Raw genomic sequence first — 17,500 nt, 5'->3', positions numbered from 1 at the left:
GGATGTTTCTGTTGCCAAACGACAGAAGTCCTGTCTTAAAGCGACAGTCAGGTGCTCGTATGAACTGTGATCATTTCTATTGTTCATACTGTCAATTAAAAGACGACTCAATGTGATTTCAATGGAAGTGATGCGGTGGTTTAAAAGTTTATCCGAAGCTAATATGAAGCTTCAGGGATATCTTTAAATACGATACGCCCTTCACAATAAAAGCATGTTAACCACATCATCAGCTGAGTTAATACTTTATAACCTTTTAGTATAAATTCCATCTTTTTCTTACTGTTCCTCCACTGCAGCTCAGCAGGGAAACACCTAAAAAGACGACTGAAGACTCACGTTATCTTCTAATTAAATGCATTTTCTACCAGTGTTGTTCTAGTGGAGTCTAGTATATATATATATATATTTTATGTTGTAAAGTGTCTCTCACCTCGACTGTGAATAGTTGAAATAACACACAAAGAAGAGGTCAAACTAATAGTGACAGGTCAGGGTTATTGATCTGTTGATCAGCCACAGAGTGAGACGTCTTCATTAAATCAACATCTTTGACTCAGAGTTAAAAACATGTGGATGATGCCCTCTGCTGTTGAGTCACAGAATTACAACAGTGTTGATCAAGTTTTACTCCACAATTTGATTCTTTGTTTGAACATTTTAAAATAAAAAAACTCTTTGAATTAAAACTTTTATTCTGACATTTAAAATCAAACAAGCAGTTCACATGTAAACCTGTTTAAAATGTTACATTCATCTGTTTCATCTGGTACAAACATATAAAACAATAAATCCATATAAACAACATGAGTAAAATATTACACAACAAATCATCAGAAAGGAAAGTTCAAAGGTCAAAAAGAGCAGAAGGTCACAGGAAGGTCAAAAAGAAAAAATACAAGCAGAGAAGAAGTTCTTCCAGCAGCGTTTAGATTACAGAGTTCAATCTGACAGTTTCAATGTAAATTAATCCAAAACTGATCGACTGATCTTCATCTCCAGCGAAAACCTCACAGCAGGAAAAAGTTACAGTTTCTAATCCTGAAGATCATCTGTGAGCTGATTAACATGTGCAGCACAGTCACATGTCTGCAGCACGTCTGCAGCACATCTGCAGCACAGTCACATGTCTGCAGCACGTTAGCAACACGTCTGCAGCACAGTCACATGTCTGCAGCACGTCAGCAACATGTCAGCAACACGGCTGCAGCACATCTGCAGCACATCTGCAGCACGTCAGCAACATGTCAGCAACACGGCTGCAGCACATCTGCAGCACATCTGCAGCACGTCAGCAACATGTCAGCAACACGTCTGCAGCACAGCAACACGTCTGCAGCACAGCAACACCTCTGCAGCACAGCAACACCTCTGCAGCATGTAAGCAACACGTCTGCAGCATGTAAACAACACCTCTGCAGTATGTAAGCAACACCTCTGCAGTATGTAAACAACACCTCTGCAGCACTTCATTTTTCTATAATAGAACTTTTTCATAGAAGACATGTTGACACGTCGCAGCAGGAAAAGCACAAATCTCATTAAAACTAAAACGTCTGCATTTCATTTTGTCTGACGGCTCTAAATACAACACTCACTGACTTTATCTGTGACTTTTACTGCAGGAACCAGGAGCTGAAACATCTCATAACTGTCTAGTCTGCTGTGAAGAAGGTCGACGTCTGATCCGACATGCTGCTCTGCATGATGAAGGTTTCATCTCACAGCTCCTGGTTCAGGTTCAGAGATGCTGGTTAAGTATTGAAAAAGTCACGAGACACGTTTGTTTTATTAACATTTAACCAGAATCATCATCATTTGTGAACCTAAACCAAAGTTTTATCATCCGAACCTGAAAACAAGACGTATCTGGTGTGAAAATCCTACAACTTGTCGGGCAAAACTATTTATTAATATATAAACTTTTCCAGAAAACGTCGCACAGATAACACGATGCAAATCACAACAGTCAGTAAATTCAGTCAGTCAGTGATTCATAAGCTTTTAGGCTCAAGCAAAGAGTGAAGTTTTCTTCTCAGAATGTTTCATTTGAACAGTTTTTTAACTCCTGAAGAGCTCAAACTCTGGAGTACCTCAAGGCTCTGTTTCATTCTCGAGTTATACGCTGCCATTGGGTCATTTAAATATACTGCTTCGCCTTTATGCAGACGACACTCAGCTGTACGTGTCTGTCATACGTGACAATCTCAAACTGTCTGATCTAAAGGACGTCCTGGAATCAAGACATCCTCAGCTAAATGAGAATAAAACAGATTACCCTGAGAGTGTCTCACTATCAGATCATCCAGTTCAACCAAAACCTCTTAAAACTCGTTTATATTCTGTCGCCTTTTAAAACTGATGTTTTACTGTTTTGTGAAACAGATTTTGTTTTGACATTATTTAAATAAATCTTTACTCACTTACAATAAAAAAAAGTAAAGATTAAAGAAAAGAAAAACAAACTGACGGGAACTTTGTCTCATTTATTTACCTTTTGATAACATCTCTTGACCCTGTTGAGGATTCTGACCCCCCCTGACTGAGAACCGCAGCCTAAAGCACATTATTACGAAAGGATTTACAGACTTGAGTCTCATTTGGTTTCCAGAGACCTGCAGGGCCTCAGACTCAGCTCCAGACTGGCTTGGGTGAAGGACTGAAGTTTCTGGTAAAACTCAAACAATTTTTTTTTTTTGTGTCCACAACAAACAGCACCACAGATGAATCCTCCAGTCGTCCTCACATGGTGAAAGACGAGCCGTTCTCACTGGATCTATCCACCGATCGGCGGGTGGATACGTACATCTCGGAGGTGACCCTGGAGAAGCGGCGCGGGGCGATGTACTTCTTCCCCAGACACCACAGGTCCCGGACGATCCTCCTGAAGTGGTTCCTGAAGTTCACCCCGACAAAGGCGTACAGCACCGGGTTCAGGCAGCAGTGCAGGTAGGCGATGGTCTGCGTCACCGTCTTGGCCACCTGCAGGGCGTCTGCCTCTTCGCACCACTGCTCCTCGAACATGTGGGCGGTGTCGTAGAGCAGCGTGACGTTGTAGGGCAGGTGGCAGACGATGAACACCGCCACCACGGCCAGCACCACCCGCACCGCCTTGTGCCGCTGGAAGTTCCTGGCTCTCATTAGGGTGACGATGATGCAGCTGTAGCAGACGACCATGACGAGCAGCGGCAGGAAGAAGCCCACGGCCAGCTGGATGCTGGGGACGGCCACCTTCGTCCTCAACGCCGTGGTGTTGTCCGTGAACCGGAACTCGCAGACGTACTCGGGACGGCTGGTGGTGGTGTTCACCTGCGGCTCGGTCATGAAATTTTCAATGTTGTGCGACGGCTCGTACCACTGGTAGTAGTTGAAGGTGGGGACGGACAGCAGCAAGGCGAAGACCCAGACGATGGCGCACATGACGCGGCTGTAGGGCAGCGAGCGCAGCCGGAAGCTGCGGCGAGCCTGGACGATGGCGATGTAGCGGTCGGTGCTGATGCAGGCGAGCAGCAGCATGCCGCTGTACAGATTCACGCTGTAGCTGCCGCGCAGCAGCTTGCACGCCACCGGCCCCATCGACCACGACGTCATCTCGTTGTAGACGATGAGAGGCAGCGACACCACGAACAGCAGGTCGGCGATGGCGACGTTAAGCAGGTAAACGTCAGTCATGGACTTGGTCCTCTTGTAGAAGGCGTAGGTGATGATCACCAGGCTGTTTCCCACGAAGCCCAGGATGCAGATGATGGAGTGGATGTACGGGCCGATCACCATCTCCACGCTGTGGTTGTTCTGGTGAGAACAAGGTCCGATCACTTCGTATTCATAACTGTAGTTGCCGTACTCGTCTTCTGAATAAACTGTATCCGTATCCATCTTCTTCTGCTGTAAAGACAAATCAGACAGAACGTCAAACTGAGCAGCGATGGTTTCTGATGGCGTCAGTTTACTGTGAATGTTGCTAAAAATCAACATGTTGCCGACAGATTTAGGAAAACATAAAAGAGTTCTGTGCACAAAATAAACTACTAAAGTCCTGATTTGGAGGCTGACGCTGATGTCGGGTTACGAGACTGAGAGGCAGCAGATCATGAAGTTACCATGTTGGACAAAGTATTCAAGATTCAAGATGATCTGAGTTTCAGGCTCAGAAACATTCAGCACTTCAGAAATGTACCTGGAGTCCTGACACAGGAGTCTGGCAGCAGCTTTAACAGACGTTCTGATCACGTGTTCTTGGGTGTTGAGTTATTGTTATAGTCTAAATATTTCAAGTGTTTTATATCAAAATCCTTCTTTTTTTCTCCTCTTGTAAAACTTAACGTGGTTCAGTTTGAATATATTAATTTCAGGCTCATTTAATGAAACTAATGAGACTAAAACATCGACTACGACGAGACGTTTTTACATTTTTCATCCATAAATAAAGAAACAATAATGTGAAAGACAGACGAGTTGCTTTGACGATAGTTTGCACAGATTTTTATACCGTTTTGTTCAGTAATCCTGCATCACAACAAATAAAGACCAAACAAATTAAGTGGTATCCATGGCGACAATGTTGAGATTGTTTGATGTTTGACACTGAGAGGATTGTGAAGCGAGGATTCACCTGCTTAATTCTTTTAAAGGACATTTTATGTATTTTCTATCAGTCTTTTATTGAAAGTATCTTAATATTTTCTTTGATTTGTTGGTTTGGGGGGTCTCTCTGCCTCTACAATACTGTGAAGGTCTGTTCTAAGATCATCAGTATCCAGGAAACAGACTTGTGGTCAAAAAAGCTCGAACACTTCCCGTCCTCCGACTTCATTTTAACGCCCTCAGGCCGTCGTTTCACACTTGTGACGACGAATCGTCTCTCAAAATCCTTCAGTCCGTCTGCCATCAGGCTCGATATCAGTATGTGGAGTGAATAATATTTCCATACTCGTAGAGTCTTCACTAATCATTCTGGGGTTTGTTATTGCTGCAGGATTTTACTTATTTATTATTGATCTATTTATTGTTCATTTATTTACATGTCTGTGAGTGCCTGTGTACTGACTGTCTCTGGCATAGATCTGCCTGTTATTTGTTTGTTTGTTTGTTTTTATTGTTTGTCATGCATGGAGCATGGAGTTTTCTGTGTGAACGTCTCAGAACATGTGAAAAACATCCAAATGAACAAGAACATCTTTAGATCCAGAGATCAACTTTTTGTCTTTTTATATCTTCAGCATCTGCAGCTAACAGGACAAAAAAAAAACATGTTTAAGAGGAAACTTTTACTGGTTTTAGGTTCGTCTGACTGATTACTCAAAATATAAAACCCATAAAATGTTTAAGATGTTCATCAGAAACGTGGCTGACACAGTTCACAGCTGCCACCGAGTTAATTCAGGACACAAATTAGTGTTTTTCACTTTGACTTTCTCCCAGTTTCAGTCAGTCTAATGTACAAAACTATCAAACAATCAATTCCACATTACATATTTAAATGATATGAAACTGGCACAAATGTTTGATCATTTGTGTGATGGGAGGTTCTGAAATTTGCTCCGTTTGAAGATTTCAGACGAGAAACGTCCCAGTTGTGGTCGACTCGAGTGTGTGCGAGTGTTTGTTCTCAGATGTATGAACACGGAGAGGAAGTTTGCAGAGAACGAGGTCAGTTCAACCTGAAAATACTCGGTGACCCAGTTCCCGTCTAATGTGGTTTCTTCTTCTGCTCCTCAGTTCAAATTATACATATTATTATATTATTATATCAGAGCAAGAAAAGAAGAAGTTCCCATGTGTTATGTAGCTCATTTACTTATATCGTTGTCGTGTTTAATATTGATTCTGTCGAAGCTGGAAGAAAGAAATCCTCCAAAACTCTTTATATAAAGTCTAAGAAGAGAAGAAAAATGACTTAATACTTACACATAATATCATATGTTGTGTATTTAATTTACTTTACTGTAGTTGTGTTTAAAATGTTCCTGATCAGACGTGAAGGAAACGACCGAACGTTAGCTGATGTGCTTCTGGATGTTATTACGTATGAATCTATCTAACTTTATATATTTACAGTATAAATGACAGCCAGTGGAGCTGTGGTGGTGTTTGATCTGTTCTGGATCCTTACTGGGATCAAACCATTTTAAAGAGGATCAGTGGTGACTGGTTTCTCAGGTCAGAACCAAACAGCTGAACTCTGTTATTTACTTTTCTCTGTTTCAATAAACAACATAAAATAAATAAATAATTATTGTATTTGTGTTGTGTCTTTGTTTAAAGATGCATTTAAAACACTTTCATAGGTTTTATAATGTTTATTATATCATTATTTTATATGTTTAAAGCAGTTTGTGACATTTATTTTGAAAGGTGCAACACAAATAAACATTATTATTATTATTATTATTATTATTATTATTATTATTATTATTATTATTATGGTTCCCAGTTTTGTTTAAGTTGTAAAATGATTGAATTTATTTCAAATGAAATGATAAAAAAAACTAAAGAAACTAATAAAAGTTGATATTACGATGTTTCTGAGTATCAAAACACAAACTAAATAAAAAATACCTGAGAGATATTTTTAAAAGATGTTTACTATTAGAAACACTTCCCAGTGTTGTACTGGTCTGTTATTACTCCCAGTAATAACAGACCAGTACAACACTGCCTCTAACTACGACTCAATTCAGCCCTGAGTTTTGTCTGCAGGCCTCCTCTCAGGTTGCATGTATGTTGCCTGAGAGGCGAAGCCCAGGGCAAAAGTTTGATATTGATGATAACATGTTCACATGCAGATAAAAACTAATGTGAAGCGGAAACAAAGAGGTTTTATTAACAGCTGAAAGTTCCTCAGATACTTCGTGTTCCTGCTCGTTACTTCTGCTGCGAGCTGAACGACGGCGGCTCAGTTTGTCCTCTGCGACTTCCCTTATTTCTAATGTCACCTGAAATAAAACGAGCTCAGACAACAACACACTTCATCAGCCTTCTTATCGCCGCCTCCACTTCAGTTTCTCTTAAATTAAACACGTTTCTTATTTTAAAGTGGCTCTGCTTTTAATCTGACATCTCTGTTTCCTGTTTGATATAAAAGCTTCAGCTGTGTTTGATTTGGAGAAATAAATGTAGAAAAAGGTGGATTTTAATACAGAATTCTGCTGTTTGTCCTGAACGTGGTGCTACAGGAAGCTCTGAGGTGATAAAAGCTACAGTTTCGTCCTCTGAGGAGCAGGAAGGAGTTCAGAAATGTGTTTGTTGAGATATTTGCGGACTGTAGAGCCGATCACATGATAAACCTGCTCACAGATACAGATAGTTTGTATTTGAGGACTTCCTCAATCGCAGAAAACTTCCTTAAACAGACTGAACTTTTAACCTGCACATGTAGACGTGTTTATCTGATCAGTATTTAACAGTAACAGACCTGCATATGTGCACTTTATATGTTTATGTATTTGTCACCTACTTGCTTACATGTAATAATAATAATAATAATAATAATAATAATAATAATAATAATAATAATAATAATAATAGTAATTTAGTTACAGGGCCGTTTGTGAAGCAGATTCTTCCTCAGATATTACGTTCAAATCTATTTTATTTGTATCATAAATCACAAATTTCTAAATAAATGTGCATTTAATCAGCCTCATTAAAAATGATTTTAAGTCAACAAACATAACAAAAAGTTCTTCATTCATTCAACTCATTTTAATTAAAAACAGTTCAAGTCAGATAAAAAATAAAAAAATTAAAAAACTAGAAATTTTAGGTTTAAATGTTAAATGTTAACATTATAATTTAACACAAGAACATTATATGGTTCTTGTGTTGCAGCAGCTGTTTATTGTGTTTAACAGCAATTTGTTCAGTTATGATTTTTTTAAATGTTGTTTATTGTGATATTTATCTTTTTTTGTTATTTATATTTAAATCAATTTTAATCAGTTTGCTTGTGAATTGTTGTTCTCAAATTTTATTGTTGTTAATGAAAGAAGCTTTACAAATAAACTTTGTTATCATTATTATTGTATGATTGAATGTATTTCATACAAAATGATAATAAAAAACAAAACTAAAATTAAAGCTGTAAGCAGCGTTGAACGGGCAGTGGAAGGTCTTCTGTGACGAGCATGTAGATGTTTTCAGACCCGGCTGTGTTCAGACAGTGAAGAAGGAGATAAACTGTTTTGCCTGCTGCTGGAGCTGCTTTACTGGAATTTCGTAGGGGGCGCTATTCATCCAGTTTACATCACTGATGGAATATTGTCATGTAGACGTGTTCAGGCCGGGACTCTTATCAAACATGTAAAGTTTGGTGCAGACTGGAGCATTTACAATAAAGTTATAACAACTTCCTCTGTCATGGTGAAACATCAAATCTCAACAGTGTGAGGATGAGAGTTTCCTGCAGGGTGAGACATGTCTGTCTCGTTCACACCTGTGTCATCAAAATTATACAAGTTTTGGGTCCATTCACTTGAATTTCAATTAGTAAACAAAATTCTTGATGAGTTCGTGTGTAAAACAAATTAATTTAATTTTCATCAAGTAAAGACTTTTAACCCACATGACCTGGTGAAAGTGTGATTGACATGTGTCCTGTCAGGTGTGTAGAGACAATAAGTAACTGATACTCATATATTTGAATGGAGAGTGTGAGTGAACCGCTAGGTGCTCGGGCTCTAATAAAGGAAAAACTGCAGTACAGAGATACAAATTAAAATCAAAACTCAAAAAGTTTTGATTTTATTTTTCTGCAGCACTTTATCACTAAACTGTCACCCTCACTCCATGTTTCCCTTCACCTCATAGGTCATCCCCACTACTACCATATAACACCAAACTTCATACAGAGTTTGTATATAATCTACTGTATGTATATAGGCCTTTCTGCTGTATCCTACAAAAATGAGCTGCATTCAACCCCCATATCCCCCCCTCCTATTCTCTCTCCCCCTCAGTTGGAAAGGAGAATGTCACTCTTCTTGTGAAATATCCTCATAAATCTCATGACTTTGGCCAAATCCTACATTAACAATCACATTTCAGTAGGAAATTTCGTGGCGAATCCATTGATACAGGTTTAAAAGTGGTCAGACTTATAGTTTAGATGTCAGAAGACTTTGTTTGACACAAAGTTCATGCCCATAGATTACCTCCCCATTCTTTTACATTGTAGGTGTTTATGTGGCTCTGCAACTTTCAGGGCTTATAAAATCTAAACCGTTTGAGTTATTGCAAAGTTTCAGCACAGTGTCATAAGTCATGTATTAAAGTTTGAAGCCGATATCATTAACGCCCTCGGAGGAGATAGCGTTTGTTCGGAGGCCAAAATTGAGGAAAAGTCTTATTTAGAAAGGCATATTGCGGACTTCCTGTTGGATTTAGGTCCGGGGTGTCAGCAAATGATTTGTAGGTCTTGATGAGACGAATAATTAATCAAATTTTTTACCAGACCTGATGTGCGTGCCAAATTTGGTGAGTTTTTGAGCATGTTTATGGGGTCAAATTAAGGGTTGAAGTGGCGTAATAATAAAGAAACAAACAAACACACGAAATACAAGAGGGTCTTCGCCCCTTTGGGCTCGGGCCCTGATTAAGTTGACGTATCCAAACATGTTCTCTAAATAAATAACAGAATATGTTGTTTGTCTACATTAAATATTAAATCTTCATCTCATTTTATTCTTTATTCTCATTGTTTTATAGTTTTATTTGAACTATTTGATCGAAATTTTTCACTGTTTTGACATGAATTTTTTTATTCCCGCCACATAAAGTTATTATTATTTACTTTATTATTACTGATTTGAAGTGTCGCATGAATAAAGTTTATTATTATTCAATATACATTATATTATTATTACAACAACACCTCAACAATAAACACATAATGACAGATTTCAGCCCGTTCTGCTGCTTTAGTTTGATGTCTGAGTTCACAGATTTGTATTTATGTATTTATTGAGACCATTTACAGCGTTAAACATAAATATTAACATGAAACTGATCCTGAAACTAACAGATCTTATTAAAAGCTGAAAGTTCCTCAAACGCCTCGTCTTATTTCAGTTTGCACACGGAGAACACATCATGTGATGACATTAAACTGACTCCACTGAGCCGTTATCTGATAGATTATATCTGTAGGTGTTCCAGATGAGATCAAATGTCACAAACCACACAAACCTGTAACTCTACATTTCTTTTTCTGTCTAAAATTAAAAAAGAAGTGAGACTTTGATCTCATCTCAAATGAACAGTCGAGACATTTAAAGAGACATTTAGATTTCATTCACAATTTTAGTTCCTTAATCTGCAGGTGCTGCTTCCTCCATCGGTATGAAATCCAGACAATAAAGACGTTTTTATTCTCTGCTCTTTTTGGTCCAATAATCTGTCAAAGTGTCGTCTATAATTCTGTATTTGTCCCTTGTTGTTAGTTTGTTTCTTCTTGGTTTAAACTGTGTTTTAATGTCCTCCAGAAATAAACTTTACTTTATAATTTAACTTAACAAGCAACAAAAGAGCAAAGAGGTGGAGTTACATTCCTGAAAATGACAAACTGAGAAACAACAAAGAACCAAAAGGGAAAAAAAAGAAACTTCAGAATAAAGTTCAGAATAAAAAAAGAACTCACAGGTATGAAGTTCGATCCTGCTGCTGGTTTCTCTCGACGCTTGTTAAGGCGACAATGAAGCGACAATCACAGAAAACACTGCTGATAAAAGGGAAGAGTGTGTGTGTGTGTGTGTGTGTGTGTGTCAAACCTCTTCCTCTTTCACACTCTCGCTCTCTTCATCAGAAAGTTGAGATCATTTCTTTGCTTTCAAAATGTCTCATGTTCCCAAAATCTTATTAAAATAGTTTTAAATTCAAAGTTACAATAAGATTCATGACGTCTGTGTTTGGTAGTTTGGAGAAGTTGTAAAATCAGAGCATAAAATGATCTTTTTGTTTCAACATAAACACATCTGTCTGAACATAGAAACGTTGATCTTGAAGCTTTTTCATGTTTTTTTAGAGCAATATTTCAACATTTTGGCAAAATGCTTTTATTCGCTGTAAAGAGACGATGGAGCTAATTAGCCTAGCTTAGCATAAAGACTGGTTAGCTAGCACCTAAAACCACAACACACACACTTCGGTTAAACTCAAAAAACTCTGCTTTGCTTGAGGTATTTTATCTTTTTTCCTAGTATTGAATCATTGGTGCTGTGCTGAAGTACAGTTTTGAGGTACTTGTACTTTACTTGAGTATTTTCATGTGATGCTACTTTCTACATCTCAGAGGGAAATATTGTACTTTCTACTCCACTACATTTATTTGACAGCTTTAGTTACTTTTCAGATGAAGATTTGACACAATGGATAATATAACAAGCTTTTAAAATACAACACATTGTTAAAGATGAAACCAGTGGTTTCCAACCTTTTTGTCTTTTGACGTCTTACAAAAAGCAGTGTGTAGTCGGGGTCACATTTCACATGTCTATGAGTTGTTAACAGCTCCACCAAATAGTGATTTTTCCCTCTAAACTTCTCACATGCTTTCATTTCAATAAATGTTCAAATGATCCAATATTTCAGCAAAAATCAAAGATTAGAGAAAAAGTCCAAAAACTGAAAACAGATTTGTGTATCAGAACTTTGTTTTTTCTTCTTTCCTCTCCCATTAATCATCTCACCACCCCTCAGATTTATCTGCTGACCCTTTGGAGGGGCCCGACCCCTAGGTTGGGAACCACTGGACTAAACTAGCTAACTGTATATAAAGTAGTGTAAACTAGCTCCACCTCCAGCAGCTACAACAGTAACATGCTGCTCTAACACTGATGCTTCACTATTAATAATCTAATGATGTCATATATAATAATATATCAGTCAGAGGGACCAAACCACTACTTTTACTGCAATACTTTAACTACATCAAGCTCATAATACTTATGTACTTTTACTGCAATACTTTAACTACATCAAGCTCATAATACTTATGTACTTTTACTGCAATACTTTAACTACATCAAGCTCATAATACTTATGTACTTTTACTGCAATACTTTAACTACATCAAGCTCATAATACTTATGTACTTTTACTGCAATACTTTAACTACATCAAGCTCATAATACTTATGTACTTTTACTGCAATACTTTAACTACATCAAGCTCATAATACTTATGTACTTTTACTGCAGTAAAGTATCTGAGTACTTCTTCTTGTCTGTTACTACTCAGGAGTTTTTGTACCTCGTTAAACGTTCTCATTAAATTAGTCTGAACAGATGTAACTTTGATGTCGTTGTGTTTCTGCAGCTGCTGTCAGTGTGTCGTCTGCTCTCAGATAAGGTGAGATAGGTGGTTTTTAACTTTATCTTTTAGCCGGAAGAAGGATTTTAGTCATTGGACGTCTGGATCTTAAGTTATCAGAGAAATAAACTGGACAAACGTTAGCAGCAGCTCGGCTAACAGCCCCTCCAGGAAGTCCGGTGGTCACCAAACATCGTCGGAGAAACACTGATTTTTTAGGTGAAACAGCTTTAATTAGTATTTTTAACGATTTTAATCTGCTTGTACGTTTGTTCTGGAGAGGAGGAGACCTCTGCCGGTAAAAACATCCTGAATGATGAACACTGGAGTAATCCTATCCCGGTGAAGACAACAACTCCCATGATCCCTTGCTACTTCACACCGTCTTCACAGTCCGTCTGTTGTTATTGTTTAGCGGCTGAAACGACATATTGTGCGTTTAACTTTAACTCCGTGTTACACAACAAGCTTTAACTAAAAACCGTCACAAACGTTTTGTTTCTCGTACAAAACGACAACAGATACGCAACTTCTTAACGATCAATAACGAACCGTTTAAAAAGACCAGATTATAACAAGCTTTAGTTTGGATCAATAAGCAGCAGCAACGTGTCGGTGCTACATCGACCTCCGTCCTGCAGTTACAGTCAGAATCACAGAAGAAAACGATTCAAACATCATTTGTTTACACGAGAAAAACATAGAAGAACAAAAATCTGCAAAAAAAACCTTGTTTCAATACAAATCAGTTTATTTGCTCATTGAAACTGTACAGACTTAAATATTGACGGTACCAAGAGGTGCATGATGGGAAAGCCCAGAGTGATGGATGATGGGAAGGCGAGGCGAGGCGAGGCGAGGTGAGGTGAGGTACATGATGGGACGTTCAGGCCACCTCCTCCATGTAGTCGACTCCGTGACTCAGGCTGAGCTGAGAGACGCTCAGGTCCTGAGTGGTTTCATCAAACTGCAGAACAAACAAACAAACAAACGTCATGACGAGTTCACGTTAAAGACTCGACCGCGACTCAAACAGCTGACGGATGTTTTCACCTTGTCGCTGTTGTCGGGTCCCTCGATGGAAACTTCCTCGATCTCCTCACCGATACTCAGCTCACTCTTAGACAGATCGGACCGATGACTGAAACAAACAAACAACAACAACAACAACAACAACAACAGTGATGAAGTGGCTGAAATCTCCCTGATGTGGTGTTCAAGGACAATCCGTCATCTGAGTGTTTGAGAGTCAAACAAACTAATTTACTTTATTTACAGTGTTCATGTTTGATTATTGGAAACTGAAGAAAAACCAGTAAAACGGCTCAAAGTCGCCACTTTTTCTGACAAAATGTCGTTTAGATACGAATCTGGTCTTTAAAAGCACCACCAGGGTGAGCTGAAGCGTAACGGTGAGTCTCACCTGTTGAAGTCGTCGTCGTATTCGACGTCGTCGTCTGTGGGAACAAAGTTTGATCAGTTTACATGTTTGGTGAGTGAGTCTGACAGTTTCATGAAGCTCCTGGTTCGTAGTTTGAATCGTACCTAAATGCAGAGATCCGGTTTTCTCATTCAGGGTCTTCGAGTCTCTGAATCCTTTTTCTCTGTTGGAGTTTGATGCTGCAGGAAGAAAAATCTGCGTTAAAGTTTGACATCATCTCGATCTTCTGACTGACGAATGTTTCACGTGAACTGACCGTTCCTGCTGTGGCTCGGCTCCGACGCGCTGCTTCCTCCTCCTCCTCCTGCAGGCCTCTGAGCCGACGCCTCCGCCAGGGACCCTGCTGGACTCTCTCTGGCCCCGGACGCTTCCACCTTCCTGGGATACAGACGGCAGAGTCAGCTGAGGACTCACAGAGCCCAGACAAACATGAAGACGTCACTTCATTCACACACCTGCAGCTCACCTGAGCTCAGAGCTGTGACTGTGTTCAGAGACATCGTCAGCAGGCAGGACAGACAGACTGAGACCAGAGAGACGGAGACCACGAGGGAGGAAGAAGAGGAGGAGGAGGAAGAGCATGAAGAGGAGAGAAAAACAGACAGAATCAAAGCTGCACTCAGGTTTTTATTTCTGTTCTTCTGATACGATCGAAAACAAGTCTGAACGTCAAACGGCCTTTTACTTGTCCTCAAAAAATGTCCCCAAGACGTCCTCTCTTTATAAACACGTCCTCTCTATATAAACACGTCCTCTCTTTATAAACACGTCCTCTCTTTATAAACACGTCCTCTCTTTATAAACACGTCCTCTCTATATAAACGCGTCCTCTCTTTATAAACGCGTCTTCTCTTTATAAACACGTCCTCTCTATATAAACACGTCCTCTCTATATAAACACGTCCTCTCTATATAAACACGTCCTCTCTATATAAACGCGTCCTCTCTTTATAAACACGTCCTCTCTATATAAACACGTCCTCTCTATATAAACACGTCCTCTCTATATAAACACGTCCTCTCTATATAAACGCGTCCTCTCTTTATAAACGCGTCTTCTCTTTATAAACACGTCCTCTCTATATAAACACGTCCTCTCTTTATAAACACGTCCTCTCTTTATAAACACGTCCTCTCTATATAAACGCGTCCTCTCTTTATAAACGCGTCCTCTCTTTATAAACACGTCCTCTCTATATAAACACGTCCTCTCTATATAAACACGTCCTCTCTATATAAACGCGTCCTCTCTATATAAACACGTCCTCTCTTTATAAACGCGTCCTCTCTATATAAACACGTCCTCTCTATATAAACACGTCCTCTCTATATAAACGCGTCCTCTCTTTATAAACACGTCCTCTCTTTATAAACACGTCCTCTCTATATAAACACGTCCTCTCTTTATAAACACGTCCTCTCTATATAAACGCGTCCTCTCTTTATAAACGCGTCCTCTCTATATAAACGCGTCTTCTCTATATAAACACGTCCTCTCTATATAAACACGTCCTCTCTATATAAACGCGTCCTCTCTATATAAACACGTCCTCTCTTTATAAACACGTCCTCTCTATATAAACACGTCCTCTCTATATAAACGCGTCCTCTCTTTATAAACACGTCCTCTCTATATAAACACGTCCTCTCTATATAAACGCGTCTTCTCTATATAAACACGTCCTCTCTATATAAACGCGTCCTCTCTTTATAAACACGTCCTCTCTATATAAACACGTCCTCTCTATATAAACGCGTCCTCTCTATATAAACACGTCCTCTCTATATAAACACGTCCTCTCTATATAAACGCGTCCTCTCTTTATAAACACGTCCTCTCTTTATAAACACGTCCTCTCTATATAAACGCGTCCTCTCTTTATAAACACGTCCTCTCTATATAAACACGTCCTCTCTATATAAACACGTCCTCTCTATATAAACACGTCCTCTCTATATAAACGCGTCCTCTCTTTATAAACACGTCCTCTCTTTATAAACACGTCCTCTCTTTATAAACACGTCCTCTCTATATAAACGCGTCCTCTCTTTATAAACACGTCCTCTCTATATAAACACGTCCTCTCTATATAAACGCGTCTTCTCTATATAAACGCGTCCTCTCTTTATAAACACGTCCTCTCTTTATAAACGCGTCCTCTCTATATAAACACGTCCTCTCTTTATAAACGCGTCTTCTCTATATAAACGCGTCCTCTCTTTATAAACACGTCCTCTCTATATAAACGCGTCCTCTCTTTATAAACGCGTCCTCTCTATATAAACGCGTCTTCTCTATATAAACGCGTCCTCTCTTTATAAACACGTCCTCTCTTTATAAACACGTCCTCTCTATATAAACACGTCCTCTCTATATAAACGCGTCCTCTCTATATAAACACGTCCTCTCTTTATAAACGCGTCCTCTCTATATAAACGCGTCCTCTCTATATAAACACGTCCTCTCTTTATAAACACGTCCTCTCTTTATAAACACGTCCTCTCTATATAAACGCGTCCTCTCTTTATAAACGCGTCCTCTCTATATAAACGCGTCTTCTCTATATAAACGCGTCCTCTCTTTATAAACACGTCCTCTCTTTATAAACACGTCCTCTCTATATAAACGCGTCCTCTCTATATAAACGCGTCCTCTCTATATAAACACGTCCTCTCTTTATAAACGCGTCCTCTCTATATAAACGCGTCCTCTCTATATAAACACGTCCTCTCTTTATAAACACGTCCTCTCTTTATAAACACGTCCTCTCTATATAAACACGTCCTCTCTATATAAACGCGTCCTCTCTTTATAAACACGTCCTCTCTATATAAACGCGTCCTCTCTTTATAAACACGTCCTCTCTATATAAACGCGTCCTCTCTTTATAAACACGTCCTCTCTATATAAACGCGTCCTCTCTTTATAAACACGTCCTCTCTATATAAACACGTCCTCTCTATATAAACACGTCCTCTCTATATAAACGCGTCCTCTCTTTATAAACACGTCCTCTCTATATAAACGCGTCCTCTCTTTATAAACACGTCCTCTCTATATAAACACGTCCTCTCTATATAAACACGTCCTCTCTATATAAACACGTCCTCTCTTTATAAACACGTCCTCTCTTTATAAACACGTCCTCTCTTTCGAGTCTCTAGGTCTAAATCTGACACTCAGAGACAGAAGCGGCCATGCAGGCATGCAGAGTCTTTTAGTCGGGTCATGTGACAGCGTTGGAGAAGCCCGGAGCTGCTCTGCTGCTCCGCTGCGTCCTGTTTCTCCTCACAGATCATCAGTCTGCTGTGATCTGACTCACTGAGACTCTCTGATCCCACAAAACACAGACTGTAGAGCAGCTCCGGGTTCATCACAGACTGATGACATCACAGACTGATGACATCACAGACTGATGATGTCACAGACTGATGACATCACACACTGATGACGTCACAGACTGAGACATCACAGAATGATGTCATCACAGACTGATGACATCACAGACTGATGACATCACAGACTGATGACATCACAGTGATGACATCACAGACCGATGACATCACAGACCGCCGCAGCAGATTAATGGGGGATAAAACGTGACTTTAACTGCAGTCAGTGCAGATCAATACTGAGGATGAATCATTAATAATCAGTCCTCAGTAATAAACATCAACTAGTTTACACCAACAAAACCTGAAAAAGTAGAAACTTCATAAAAATAGAATTTATATCAGAGATGTTAGATTAGA

At 39.2% G+C, this 17,500-nt stretch overlaps 2 protein-coding genes across 6 annotated transcripts in view; both read right to left on the bottom strand.

The window, feature by feature from the left end:
• Positions 1-677: 677 nt before the first annotated feature.
• On the bottom strand, positions 678-10,726 carry ccr6a (chemokine (C-C motif) receptor 6a). Of its 2 annotated transcripts, none has more exons than XM_044376413.1 (2): positions 10,637-10,726; positions 678-3,885 (listed from the first exon to the last, which is right to left on the bottom strand). In XM_044376413.1, exon 2 carries the CDS (start codon positions 3,874-3,876, stop codon positions 2,743-2,745), a length of 1,134 nt encoding a protein of 377 aa, XP_044232348.1. In that variant the 5' UTR covers positions 3,877-3,885; positions 10,637-10,726; the 3' UTR covers positions 678-2,742. The 2 variants fall into 2 exon arrangements, with proteins under 2 accessions (XP_044232348.1, XP_044232349.1); XM_044376414.1 differs by having other exon boundaries at positions 678-3,882; positions 10,637-10,713.
• A 2,318-nt stretch (positions 10,727-13,044) lies between these two features.
• cep43 (centrosomal protein 43) overlaps positions 13,045-17,500 on the bottom strand; it is a 27,535-nt gene continuing 23,079 nt past the window's right edge. For 3 of the 4 annotated variants that reach the window (XM_044376395.1, XM_044376396.1, XM_044376397.1), the window contains 6 exons: positions 14,214-14,270; positions 14,004-14,125; positions 13,852-13,926; positions 13,730-13,763; positions 13,360-13,447; positions 13,045-13,273 (listed from right to left, as the gene is read on the bottom strand). In XM_044376395.1, coding sequence (XP_044232330.1) covers positions 13,193-13,273; positions 13,360-13,447; positions 13,730-13,763; positions 13,852-13,926; positions 14,004-14,125; positions 14,214-14,270 — 457 coding nt within the window. In that variant the 3' untranslated portion in view covers positions 13,045-13,192. The remainder of the gene's footprint in view (positions 13,274-13,359; positions 13,448-13,729; positions 13,764-13,851; positions 13,927-14,003; positions 14,126-14,213; positions 14,271-17,500) is intronic. The other variant, XM_044376398.1, reaches the window with a different exon arrangement.

This window comes from Thunnus albacares, chromosome 16 (genome assembly GCF_914725855.1).
Source record: "Thunnus albacares chromosome 16, fThuAlb1.1, whole genome shotgun sequence".
Taxonomy (NCBI): Eukaryota; Metazoa; Chordata; class Actinopteri; order Scombriformes; family Scombridae; genus Thunnus; species Thunnus albacares.
The sequence above is the reverse complement of the archived record's forward strand: the minus strand, read 5'-3'. Positions and strand labels throughout refer to the sequence as shown.

Bases quoted from the DNA above. Each gene is read 5' to 3' on its own strand.
- ccr6a (XM_044376413.1), bottom strand. From the start codon at position 3,876: ATGGATACGGATACAGTTTATTCAGAAGACGAGTACGGCAACTACAGT.